This window comes from Suillus bovinus, assembly GCF_016758785.1.
Source record: "Suillus bovinus strain UH-Sbo-P2 chromosome Unknown EDB93scaffold_7, whole genome shotgun sequence".
Taxonomy (NCBI): Eukaryota; Fungi; Basidiomycota; class Agaricomycetes; order Boletales; family Suillaceae; genus Suillus; species Suillus bovinus.
The window spans coordinates 267553-280819 of NW_024542063.1; the positions used below are offsets into that span (position 1 = coordinate 267553).

At 45.2% G+C, this 13267-nt stretch overlaps 5 protein-coding genes across 5 annotated transcripts; 1 reads left to right on the plus strand and 4 right to left on the minus strand.

Moving 5' to 3' along the window:
- Nucleotides 1-274: 274 nt before the first annotated feature.
- EDB93DRAFT_1101007 (uncharacterized protein) lies at nucleotides 275-622 on the minus strand (the record flags this gene model as incomplete). The annotated part of the gene is made up of 1 exon (XM_041447060.1): nucleotides 275-622. One exon carries the CDS (start codon nucleotides 620-622, stop codon nucleotides 275-277), a length of 348 nt encoding a protein of 115 aa, XP_041311402.1.
- Nucleotides 623-3309: 2687 nt separating this feature from the next.
- EDB93DRAFT_1335093 (uncharacterized protein) lies at nucleotides 3310-6009 on the minus strand (the record flags this gene model as incomplete). The annotated part of the gene is made up of 10 exons (XM_041455300.1): nucleotides 3310-3419; nucleotides 3475-3589; nucleotides 3660-3918; nucleotides 3963-4087; nucleotides 4287-4303; nucleotides 4497-4593; nucleotides 4795-4814; nucleotides 4871-5309; nucleotides 5340-5712; nucleotides 5777-6009. 10 exons carry the CDS (start codon nucleotides 6007-6009, stop codon nucleotides 3310-3312), a joined length of 1788 nt encoding a protein of 595 aa, XP_041311403.1.
- Nucleotides 6010-7814: 1805 nt separating this feature from the next.
- EDB93DRAFT_1246735 (uncharacterized protein) lies at nucleotides 7815-9152 on the minus strand (the record flags this gene model as incomplete). Its single annotated transcript, XM_041452493.1, has 4 exons — nucleotides 7815-8213; nucleotides 8266-8583; nucleotides 8635-8713; nucleotides 8767-9152. 4 exons carry the CDS (start codon nucleotides 9150-9152, stop codon nucleotides 7815-7817), a joined length of 1182 nt encoding a protein of 393 aa, XP_041311404.1.
- Nucleotides 9153-9386: 234 nt separating this feature from the next.
- On the minus strand, nucleotides 9387-9939 carry EDB93DRAFT_1246736 (uncharacterized protein; the record flags this gene model as incomplete). Its single annotated transcript, XM_041452494.1, has 2 exons — nucleotides 9387-9747; nucleotides 9794-9939. 2 exons carry the CDS (start codon nucleotides 9937-9939, stop codon nucleotides 9387-9389), a joined length of 507 nt encoding a protein of 168 aa, XP_041311405.1.
- Nucleotides 9940-11281: 1342 nt separating this feature from the next.
- On the plus strand, nucleotides 11282-11796 carry EDB93DRAFT_1078303 (uncharacterized protein; the record flags this gene model as incomplete). The annotated part of the gene is made up of 3 exons (XM_041445372.1): nucleotides 11282-11425; nucleotides 11460-11597; nucleotides 11653-11796. The coding sequence occupies 3 exons, from the start codon at nucleotides 11282-11284 to the stop codon at nucleotides 11794-11796; spliced, it is 426 nt and encodes a 141-aa protein (XP_041311406.1).
- Nucleotides 11797-13267: the final 1471 nt, after the last annotated feature.

The window sequence follows — 13267 nt, forward strand, 5'->3', positions numbered from 1 at the left end:
AGACACCTTGATCACAAACCCATTCAAAGCACATTTCACAAGGGATCAGATCTACAATACATGGAATAATCGCACGAGCAGAGTATGTGATGTAGAAGTGATATCGTATCATGTCTGATGGTACGTTTCAAGTTCAATGACACTTGGAGTCAATGTGACAAACACTCACTGGATCACTACCCACATTTACTCTACACTCGCAAAATCACAGCACCCTGAACGCCCACTGAGTTTGTGGGATTGAACACTTTGCTTGCATGATCCCTACTGTGGGCTAAAATTTATATAGGTTCTCCGAGTCATCCAAGTCATAATCCTCCCAATCGTCCTCTTCTGCGTCGTCCTCCGGCTCAGAAACTGATTCTGAGTCATCGTCAGCTATTTCATTGGTACTGCTGCTGCCACCATCGCTTTCATCATCGACTTCCTCAGCCTCGTCTTCATCTGAGTCGCCCCTTAGCTCACGTATGTCGCCTATCACCTCGCTATCATCATCCATACTGTCCAAGTCATTTTCGCAACTGAATGGTTCATCCTGATGTTCACTGCAATCTTGTCTGATTGCTGAAGATGTGTATTGGACCTCGTGTCCAACACCAATTCCAACAAAACGCGCAAACATATCTCGATCTGCGAAGCTACAAAGAAAAGAGTGAGTGCCGAGGCTGTGGCATATGACGACTATCCCTCCTTACATGTTTACATAAAAGAACGCCCAGTCATCATTTTCACCTTGAAATCTTGCAAGAGAAGGTCTGTGTCTGAGGAGGGCATTTGAACGGCCGTCTGCAAAGGCTGGAATAAGGTGGCAACCGCGGATAACAAGTGATGGGTCAAGAAAACCGAAAGCACTGTCGTCAGTCTCGGGGATAAATCCAACCTTGGGTAGGCGAGCCTCTTTAAGTCCCCAGTGGTGAGTAGGATCTACTCCAAGCCAGCGAACCCAAAGAACTTCCAAACTTTGAGATGAACGATTTCGAGCTTGTGATCCTGTATGCAACACCTGGATGCGAAAGGCGTGTAATACTTGGGCATACCAGAAAGGGTGTGCGCTCTTGCCTTCTTCCCTTGGTAAGGTCATGACACTGCAATTGTGTCCCGGTCGCATGGTATCTTGATCACGTCGGATGTCGTAAGTTGTATAGTTGACCTGAAAACGACGCGGTTGCTGGACCCAGGAAAGGTTATTAATGAAATGTAGCTCGTTTCTCTCTGAATCAGAAAATTGATGCTCATCGCCGTCATACTCAAAGCCTAGTATCCGAGAAAGGATATGATTTTTGAGTTTAGGAACAAAGTCCTAGTGTAAAATAGTTCAGCCAGAGAGCCTACACACAAGATCAACTCTTACTCTGACTGCAGGATCACCTGAGTGCTCGCCAAGGAAGGTAGCGAGATTGATGACATTGACCCATGAATCTGAGAGGTGATGATGAAGTTCTGGAGATGTCTCGACAGGCTCCTCCATTTCAAGATACTGCTGTTGCTGCCGCTTCAAGCGGGTGTGCCGCCTTTCATGTTTTGCAAGCTGCTTCGATACGTCCTGTTTGTTAGTCATGCGGTAAAACTTCTTAATGAGGCGATGTGCCACCTCTCCCTGCGTCCGAAGTGAGCCATGAATGTACACATATTCTTGAATAATGCACCAACTATTTGGGTGGTATATGAATCGGTTGTCCCAAACACTTTTATCGATCACACGTAATCACCAAGAGCATGCAGCTTATACGTAAGAAGGTTGAATGTCTTCAAACGAGGACCAGTTCTATCAGCTGTGTTTGTCCTGGACTGAGAATCACGCTCATAATGCTGTGACTTATGACGTGCAGCCATCTCACTCGGGAGTTCCGTAGTCTGAAAAGCTGAACAAGTGAATTTTCTGAATTTTCGAAGCTGTGCTCCCAACCTTTGAAGGGACTGGTCGAGCAAATGGAGAGTGTCGTCTGAATGGAGGCGCATCTTCGCCAGGGCGTGCCACTCAGCCATGCAGAATAGGAGGACCCTGATAACATTATCGTGTTCCTCTGGGAAAAGCCCCTCGAAAGCCGGTATTGCACACTGGAATGATAAGTTGATCGCTGGATACACATTGTATGCAAGACCAAGACCTACCTGAAGCATGTCTTCAAAATGTCGAGCTACTCGTTGTTTCATTGATGAAATGTCCTTGGGAAACCGTTGAATGGAACCTTTGCTGAATGGAGGCATTGTCTGAAACCTGGTGCGTGAAGTCAAACATATGAATTGATCACCGTCAACAACTACCATACCGTTCATTGATGATGTGAATTTTCCGTGGGTCAATTGCATAGAGCAATCGCATCAGATGAGTCATGACCGGTTTCAATACTCTGAGCTCGAACTCATGTAGTAAATCAACAACAATTGTGGGGAAAAGGTCAAAACCTGATGACGAGAGTCAATCCATGAAACTGTTCTGAGAAAATGCACTTTCAGTTGAGCGCGTTGCACAAGTGAACCTCGAACTTACAACTGTAGGCACCAATGAAAGATTTTTCAGGAGGCTTTCGACCAAGGTTCCCTTGATGGGAACACCACGTGTATATATAGCGCTACGGGCTTTGGACACCTGTTCTGCAAAGTATGTGCATAGTCGGCGTGTTCTTTGTGACAGGTCACGCAAAAATCCAATGCGGTCAAACATTGACTTCGGCATCAAACATTGAGGGCAGGGACAATTCCCTTTATCACGGATAGTTGCCAGGAGGACTCTACAATTGTCAATCATCAATGTAACAATATAATGAGACAAAGGTAGACTTACTTCTCTGGATAGTCCGCCGAATACATGAATATTCGAGGGAAAACACGCTGAGAAACCCCATCAAAGCACTTAACTACAATGCCATTTTTGTACGCATGTACAAACTCGTCATCTAGCATGATGCGCCAGACTGCGTGAAACAGTTCCCGTTTACAATGCGTAAGGATGTTCATCATAGTTCTTCCTCCGCAGAAAGGTAGACATGAAGCCTGTAATTGAGTCTGGCAGCTATGCGAAATCAAAATCAATGAGACATTCAGCCGACAGATTTCTGAAAGCGTACAGTGGGAATAAACGCTACTGGATGACAAGCACCAGAGTTAGGATTTGAGCGAGCATATTTCGACAAGTTTCCAAAAAAGAGATATATCGGCCATGTCGATGTGGTCCCGAACTGGGTTAGATGAGTAGTGTCAGACCAAAACATCAGACCTGCGATAACCCTCTCTAGGTTACAACCATCTTCTCTTCGTTGTTTGTGTAGCTCATCGTGAGCCTGAATCCATGCATCTGAGGTATACAGTTCATTGTAGAGTCGTTGCTCCCGCCCAGTGACTGGTGATTTCCAAATCCTGCTTGAAGGGTGTTAAGTGGAACCATTTTGACGACAGTTCTGAAAATGCGGCTCGGATGACTGCAATAAGTGGCCAATAAAAGAGCCCAGAAACAGTGAACGGGTGCCCAGTTACCTCCAGGATTTTTTTCCTTCGATGGCACCATGATCTCTACATCAGTTTGTTTCCATCCATCTCGCTGCAGAACTCCCATGTCAGCACTGTCTTCGGAATTATCGAAATGTTTCATCTGAACGTCAAGATCGAAATGCTCAAAATCATCGAGATCAAAGTCCTCCTGCTTTGAGCACGTCATTTACTAGACGTTTGACCTCTCCCTTCGACTTCCGATCACTGCCTGTCACCATCCACGACATTAACCTCCAGACTGACATGTTTTTCCACGGCCAGGGTGGTGAACAAGAAGACAGATCACCTAAGTGTGCCTCAACATCCAACATGCCTTTGTCACCGAAATTGGATCCAGGACTCCGACGTATATTTGAGAGTTCATCTGCCGATACTATTGCATCCAGGTCATACAAAGGGCGATGACGATATTCACGAGCGATACCGATTCTATTGAAACACGTGCAGATGGAGTCAAAGACATGGAGAATTACCCGTGTAGGAAGCGGGGTTGGTCGGTCCTGAGCGACAGGCACTGGCGGTTCAGGAAGTTCATCCCTAAACCGCAATGGAAGCCTCCGTGTACATTTTGGGAGTGAATCACAGCCCGGAATATGGTCTGGGGAAGGTAAATGTGAAATAATCGAATCAGAGTTGATTGCATCATTGGCTGGCGAGTGAGCGGTGGGATTGGGTTGGTTGAGCATCTGGGAAGTAGTATGGTTGATAGTTGGTTCTGATCTGTTGTTTGAGGACGAAGGCATGACCTTGGGTGCATCAGACTATCACCCTTGAACGATAATGTTAGTGGCACTCACTGGGGTAGTGTTGTCAGCTAGGGACATCAGGAAAAAACAAATATTGGTGTAGTCCCAGTGACAGCTACATATTGCTACATAGTCACTGTAGTGATATGTAGTTAAATACAGGGCTATGTAGAGCTACGGGAGGCGCTGGGAGTAGTTGTATTCACTGTAGTAGCCAATAGTCATATTCTAAATCAATCTAAGTACTCGTAGTGGACATACAAAAAGTCTCAAGGTCAATGAATGGATTTAAGTAAAATTCACTCGCCAACTCATACACATTTGCGCTCGTCCACGTAGGATTGACCAATTGACCCATCTTGGGTATGAGGTGACATGGACGAATAATCTCATCAACATGAATCACGGCCGAATTCCATTGCAAGTGACGAGTTGAACGAGATATTAGACGCAGACCAGATGACTCGTCTGGCTCTCTGAACAGGGTAAACCATTCAACGTATGCAAGGGGTCACGGGTACATGCCAAATTGACGAGGCAGCCTGAACAACACACGGACCTGCGCAACTCGGACAGCGGCTATAATTTAGATATTGTCATTGTAATACTTCGTAAAATGGAAGCCATTGACATACCATTCAGCATGAGTAGTGCCTTCGATGCTTGGACGCCATCACTGCTAACCAGTGCCATGTCGAATCGATTGGGGGAACCTGGCTTCCGTCCAGAAGACAAAGGAAGCACTTCAGGCATTGCCCTGACCTGTAGGCACTTGGGCAACTCGGACACACGAGGGTCGGGGGGAAGGATGACGACTACTTGACAGAAAGTGTCAAAACAATCTTGGGGACCAGGCACAATGCTATGATTGTGCGGCAAATGCTTCTGTAAAAATAATGTGAGAGCGGGCAGGAAATCAACGGTGCCATGCATGGTTTCGAGATGTTGAACAGATCGATGAGGATGTGGGGCAGTCTTCGCCAGAACATGAATGATATCCTGCGAAACAACAGGCACCACATCAAAGCCCTCGTTTTCAGCATCAGAGTCGGAATCATACTCAGATTCCCTGTTCTAGTCCGGCGAGCGGCACTGCTCAGCCACCCATTCGAGGTAAGTGGTTCGGCAGAAGACTGCCTCCTGGCGTTGAAGCCATAACACCATCTGTTCCTCGTAGTCGCGCTTGTTACTTGCACGGTAAGCCTCTTTAGTGAAGTCGATGTGGAGGCGCTCAGGAAGTTTGGTGTTGAATCCATCTGCAGCTCCGAATAGTTTGATTGATTGTACATAGTGAGACAATTGATGTAGCTTTGGGATGTTGAAGTGTTCATGCACTGCGAGCTCCTGTAACACATCCTTGTGAGTGTGAAAAATGGCGAGGGCATTCTCCAGACTGTCCAGAGATTCGCTCGTATGTGTATGAAGTCGTGCGTAATAGCAAAAATCTAGTAAGGCCCGTGTGACAATGACAACTTGACTGTGAATCAAAGCAGCTCAATTCGTCAAAACCGAGCAAAAAGGCAGAATATCATAGTAAGTACCTTGGGACTGCACCAGTAATTAGCGCCATGAAAACACGCTGCATCTCCTTGTGCTCAGTTCCGGTCCATTGCTTGATGCTCGATATACCTTTTTTAAAATGACGGAGACCAGGATAGTCTGGAATGGCCTTGAAGCGAGCATCAATTTCGGTTTCTCCCACAATGTCAAGGCACCATTTGACAAGATGGTCTTTGAAGACCCCTTTGTGGAGTTGGTGGAGGAGATCTGGCATGAATGCCAAAAAAATGTTGGTGTGTGGTAAGTTGGCCCAGAAAGGTTTATACACCGGCCTCAGTCCATACTCATCAAATTCTACCGGGTGCTGACCACTCCTCCGTCTCTCTAGTATCTCCTTTGTCAGCTCCGGGTCTCAGATCAGTGAATTTAGCGGATCACCACGCTCATCGGCTGCCACCAAGCACTTAGGGCATCGGTTTTCTTTGCAGCAAGCAACGAGACACTGCTCGGTGTCCTGCATGATGTGGGAATCATGCATGGACATGAATACTAGGTGACCCTCAAAAGATAAAGTCTGCTAGCTTAGTCCTCAGACTAGTCAACCCATACCTTGGTTTCAAACCATGGTCCATATTTCTAGTTTTCCCCAAGTTTCATGATCTGAATACGTTTTGACGGAAAAAGTCTAATGTGAGATGGGAATCACATTTAGACCTAGTTGATGTGAGAAGGGAAATGAAGGTTAAGGTATAGCCTTGCCTTTGGCTTATTCACTTTGGCTAGAGAAAACCATAGAGAAAAGTACAAAGCCAATAAAAAACCTATCCAAAAAGACCGTGTTTCAATTCCTGCCAACTGTCTTATTTTTGCTACCTACTTTTCTCTAGTGTTTCTTTACTTTACTTTTTCATTAGGATGCTTTGACTCACCTGACACTTCATAAAATTGTACCCATAGGGTATGATGTCATTATGATGTCATAAGACTCCACAGATACTCCTGCAGGTATTCTGTTGAAAGATATTATGTCATCAAGCTCTAGATTATTCTACTCTACAATGACATCATTCATGATGTCATTTCCTTCTAGAATATTCTGCTCCACAATGACTCACTCTGACTCACTCATGGAAGGTTCTGGAATCTTTTGCTCCACAATGATGTCACTCTTGATGTCATTATGATGTCATTACTCCACATTCCAGAATGTTCTGCTCCACAATGATGTCATAGCTCCATCTTTCACTTGTATTTTATTCTTTTATTGGGTTTGACCCAATATTTTGATTGGTCCTCCTTATTTTTTATTGTTTGTGAACCTAGGTTACTTTCCCACACAAAATGTATATAAGGAGAGCCCATTCTCCCCCAAAAATATATGATCTCCCATTTGTAGCAATCTGCCTATCAGATATTTCACTTGCAAAGTTAGTCCCTTTGAAGTGAGACAAGTGCAGGGAAAAGAATTCCCTTGAGATTATAAGTTTCTTACCTTAGAAACTTATTAGTGCCATAGACCAAGCGTTCTTGGTCATATATATTGTCTTTGAGACCCCTTTGTCTCATTGCTCTGTGCCCTTTGACTAAGCGATCTTAGTCATCTATCATATTGTTGAGACCACGTCTCACTAGTTGTCCCATAGACCAAGCGATCTTGGTCAAGTTATAGTCCCCTTTGTTCAAGCGATCTTGAATATATATCGTATATTTGAGACCATTGTCTCACAGTCAGGTGTCCATAGACCAAGCGATCTTGGTCATATTTCATATATTTGAGACCACGTCTCACTAGTTCCAGTATCCAAGTCCAGAGCCTAGAAGGAGATTTCCTAGGCAAATACATTTCAGAAACCGAATTACGTGTCTAGAAGCTTATTCCTAGACAAGAGATTTGAGTTTCAATTAAGAAAAGTAAAGCTCCGGCTAGGTTGATCTTAATAAAAGATTAGTTTAGCGAGCCTCCCAAGAACTCACACGTTATCTACCACGAAATAGGAAAAGTCGTAGACCGTGTTAATCGAGGACTGGCAAGCAGTCTTATCCAAAGTGTAATTGTGGTGTCATTACATTTACACAACTTTATATAAGACCCTCGGTTATAAAGACATCGGGAAAATCCGCAACGTAGGCTGCAAGTATGGGATACACTCGTCGAATGAACGAGTCAGCGCAAACCATGTCTACACCATCCTGACCGGCTGCAATGAGCGGCTCCAGCAGCAGCGACAGACAGTGGTGGAACAATTGGTATCCAGCAAGGGATCGCGCATCAGACATGAAACAATTGAGTTTCGTTGCAGGTAAGTACCCGATGAGGATGGTTGCGCGTGCGGATGTTTGACGTCGTTTCTCTTTGGCAATGTTGCCAATTGACAGATAAACAGGCCAAGTGGACTTATCACCTTGAAACTGCGATAGCATTGTCTTGTTGGAGGCAAGGATTATTGGAGCTATGGTCGCGCCCTCAGGCAGTTCTTTCTGATGTGAAGGTAAGCACCTTTGTCTCGTATCAAATTGATGTGCTACTCACCTGCTTGTCACACCACCAATCAGCTGTCCACATATCATCAATGATCCGTTTGGTGCCTGCTTCGTCCTCGTATGCTCGTGATGGTGCGTACACCATATATTCCTTGAATAAAGGATTTCCGATAAGTTCCTTGATGCATTCCACAGGGTCACGGGTCCAAAGTTCAAGGTCCTCATGCAGCGACTGTCCGTTCTCATCCGTCCGATTTCCTTTGACACTAACCTTCTTGCAATTCCAGCCCGGTCCATGTGGCAGCGCATCGACTCTCTGTAGGAATGACTGATTGTTGTGGAACAAAGGTTTGGTGCAGTTTAGCATCTATCACTATGGTGAGTACACTGTGTCTTCATTCATTGATACGAAGCTCACTATTGGTAACTTCAGAAATTCATCTGTTTTAGTCTGCCCAAGGCTTTTGACCAACCATTCAGCAAGTCCCCATTCTTCCCTGCCAGAACTAACATTAATTTTCTTTGCAGATACGAGAAACGCGACTCATACTCATTACCAAAGGGTGCCCACTTATCTTCACCTTCACTCTCCTTATATTGCTGATGCCTTTCAAAACTAGTTTGGCCCTCTCGCAACGTCCAACCAGCTTCAGGATATGGTTCGAAATACCACCTGCCGTCTTCTTCGTCCGTCACATCTTCAACAGTGACTTGTCGACTTTTAGATGCTATAGGGTTGTCTTCCTCAAAATCGATGGAGCATGAGCGGCGAAGTGGGGAAAATGAGTCGTTGTAAGCTGGTGCACCGTCTTCGTCATCTGTATCTCTAACCATAGACTCCCATTTTCTTTGACATGCGGGGTGGGTAGCTATATGCTTCTTCACACTCCCACTTGAACGGAAAGGCTTGTTACAGTAACTGCAGTTGTGCGGCATGGTTGGTAATGGTTGGTAAGTTGATTGATTTTTTTTCAGGTTCATTTTGACGCATAACATAATTTGACAGGTGCACGGCCCCAGATCGCAGTCCGTTATAGAGACTAGTTTGAGGGCGCCACCAGGTATGTCCATTTCTTCAGTCCGAGATCGCAGTCTGTTATGGAGACTAGCTTATGGTTTCAACTGAAATTTTTTAGGTTTCGGTCTCAGTGATTATGGCACGGCACGGCTCTACACCAGTCTAGTAATACCATGAGCGGCAAGAAGTAACTCTAAAAGTTGTGCCCGCTTCGCCTCCTCACAATGTTTTGCTTCAGCATCCCAGTGCTCTGCAACAAGTCTTTGCAAGCTTGCTTGTATGATGGTGAGCCTCCCTTGGCCTAGTCCCATTTCGAATTGATGCAATTTCTTTGCTTTCTCGCAGTAACGAAATTTGGCATCCCAATGCTCTATGATCAGTCTTTGTATGTATGACTGAGACACTGAGATGGGACCAGGTGTTTGACGGAAGGGGGGGAGCGGATACATGGCCTCTTCAATAGGCACTTCGTGCTCGCCTGCATGAGGCTCCTCGTTATTCTCAACCTTCGGCCTGAAAAATAGTGAGTGTTTGGTATCAGTGAGGAGGTGTAGATTACCTTTTGATGCCGCTAGGGCATTGATAGCAAGCCTCCGAGTCTGTGTCAGTGGACGCTGCTGACATTAATCTGTAATATCTGTCAGAGTGGGTGAGTGTTCGAAAGTATGCTCTGCACCATTTCTTGGCTGAAGTGGAGGTATCCATGGCAGTGAAAATTATTGCGACAGTATGTCCCTACCTTTTATCCATTCTATTTAACACAGCTTTCAGCATGGTGTTATGCTCAATCAACAAACCCTGGAATCAACAAAGACAAGGTTCTAATTGTAAGTGTTTATGTCTCACGCAACATTATAAAAGCTACTGAACCTACAGGTTGTTGACTCGTTCGCACCTTGTGTTTTGAGGACAAATAATCATGCCGCCCCCTCGCAAAGCCACCTCCAAGCCCCAAAAGACAAGTGTTCTGTCGTCACCGCAGGGTAATCAACTGCTTGTGCACACCTCAAGAGGCCGAACACACCGACCAACATAAAAAGAAAACTATCGAGGTGAGTTTCCACAACTATGATATGATGCTTTCACTCACTTTCTCTACAGTATCTGAAACACAGAGCACAGTCCATCGTCAGGCCACAAAGGAGAAAAAGGCAGAAAAACAGAAAAAATGGGCACTCAAGGCGACCTATCAAGAGAACCCTGACGACTTCGAGAATGAACCCTTGGAGCTACACAGTGACACTGACCGTGATGAAGATACTATGGTTTGCTCATCTGTCTTGTTTCGCACCACTTGAATAGTAGCTGATTTTTTTTGTTTTAAGTTCTCGGACCATGCTCTGCAGACAAAGCTGTCGTCCAACACAAAGGTCTTGGCATTCAGTATGGGGAAAATGCCCCCGGTATCACACATCACTAGCGGCAATGCACGTCAGTTGAAGGGTAAGTAATTTTGCTCATCAATTTATGGTACGCTAATACACTTCTGTTTGACCTGTAGTACCAACACTTGATTCCAACAACACTAACGACGTTGAGGAGTCTTCTGGTGATGACTCAGACAAGAACAACTATCCTCAATCCGATGCTGGCACTAGCCAGACTGATGAAGAGGATGGTAACACTATTGAGGAGCAAATGCCTGCTACTCGGGCAAGCAAACGACTGCTCGACACTGAAGAGGCTGCCACGGTAGCGATGAAGATGAAGAAACTTTCAGATGGCTCCCGTTATCCGAGTCTGTAAAAGTTGCCGATTTCGATGATGTCTCCAAAGACATCCTTGTAACCGCAATTTCTCTCTTCCGCTGTCTAATTGTCACAAAGGCGCCATTTCCAGATTCCATTGCTGACGAGACGATGCTGGGAAAAGATGCCTGGCGTGAGGCTTGCCAATTGAAAGGTGTCAACATTAAATTGACGCCTTTAGCAATTAAGATGGTAAGCCATCTGTTATCTATGCATTCTTGGACTGACTTATATTATATCTTACCTTTGGAAAGCTCTTGAAACGCACATCACATGTGCGCGGTGAACTCAAAATGAAGATGCGGTCACTTACTCAAACTTTTTTTGGCTTTTGGTCGAGTGAATCGAGGGACGTTATAAGGCAAAACCGTGATCTAGCGGAAGCCTTGAAAGATGGTTCATCGTTCGTTTTCAAGGTATGTAGTGCAATGGTCTACTTTCATGTACTGACAGTGGTATTAGGACTGGACAGTGAAGACGGGGATATACAAGACCGAGCTACTCCAAGACGGTATCAATGTCATGTGGTTTGCAAACCGAAGCGACGAGGGCATCGTCTACAACCAGTTTTTCAACCCCATGCCTATCAAGCTTATTGTGCTCATGCTTACAACTGTAAGTCATCTCTCGCGTTCATATTATCATTGACATGCCTACTAATTGTTGTTAGATCGAATGCTGTATTGATGAGTGGATGCAGGGCGTGAAGGAAGACATCAGGTTCACAGCCATCGCATATGGATCTGTCTACCACAATCATTTGAACTCGCTGCAGTGTTTTGACGAGCGCACGGCAGCCTTACAAGCTCTTTGAAAGGATTTGTGACAATTTGCATGACTGTGGCTCGGTGAGTTTCACTCGAATTTTGCAAGTGCCAGTCTAATTTGCGAAGTTTCCATGCAGGTGTAGTAGATACACCCACTACATTCTCAGACGCATCCCTGAATCAGTGACGAGGCAATCGAAGATGCCATTCGAGAACACCAGCTTCAGGAGGAGAGTGGGCAGCGAGGCTAGTGAGAGCGGGAGCCGAGGGTCGTAGCAGTACCGCCGTTAGTATCGACTGATCTGAATTTATTGATTTGTTGCTATTTCATGTGCTATAATCTGAGTCACTACTATGGTGCGCTATGGTGCACTATATAGTTGCTTGGAGTCCCACTCCTATGAACTACAATCTACTACTGATTTACTACAGTTGCACCATGTGGTGCTACATAGCACTATGTAGCGCTATGTAGCAACCGAGCTACATTGACTATACGGACTACATAGTACTATGTAGTCAGGTGGTTTTTTCCTGATGGGGTCAGGAGATCCAAAAATAGCTTGGAGTCAAGCATGCGATACCGCCGAGGGTCATGAAGAGCTCCTATGAGTCGTGGAAGATGACAAAAGAGAGAGCTTCCAGAAGCCCAGACCAGCCCTTCTGAATCATGGAACGGACAGAAAGAAAGAGGAAAATTGCAGGACCACCTTAAAGAAGTGATCAAGAACAAAAGCCTTGGGTAAGGATGGCTGGCTCGCGCGGAGTCGTTGAGCTATGGTCAAGTGGTGTAGAGAGACCTGTACAGAATATCATATCATGAAATAGATGATCAAACTCTGAAGAATAATTACAACAAATTTTGGCTCATCTCTGACTGTAAAAACAATTCGTATGCATGTGCGCTGCACGCAAGTAGTGCAGATTTATGAAAAGCGGACAAGAATCCGAGTCTGAACATTTCCATGTCTAAGCTTTGTATTACAGCAGCCCCATCGCGCAGCAGCCTATGACTTGTCGTGAGTCCAAGAAGGCTAGCAGAAGGGCTGCTATTGGTCACAAGCTCAGGCTGTCCCGCTGGTTGAACCACCATTAGAGTCAGTCACGGTAAATACCGCTCAGAAGTTTGCAGCGTACTACAAGGTCGTTCATCCTCGTTCATCCTCATTGTAGAAGTCCATGTACAACAAGCACCTCACTGAGGATGGGATTCCAGTGTTTCGAGCACTGCGCACATTGTTTTTGCATTGTTTACCGAAAAGTGTAATACTTTCTACTACACAAACCAAGATGAGCGGCACAACGGAAAGAATTTCATCTCTACTACGGAAATCTAGCATTAGATCAGTGCAAGGTAAGATGCTGGTCCCTATGCACTGGCTTATTGATGGACCTATTCATGCCAGATATATGAAACCAAGGCTACTCTATTGGTGTGTGACTTTTTTTGTTTGTTGACATTGTTCTAACTGTTTGCTCGTGGCAGGTTGCGGGGTCCACTCTGGGGGCTTGTCAGCC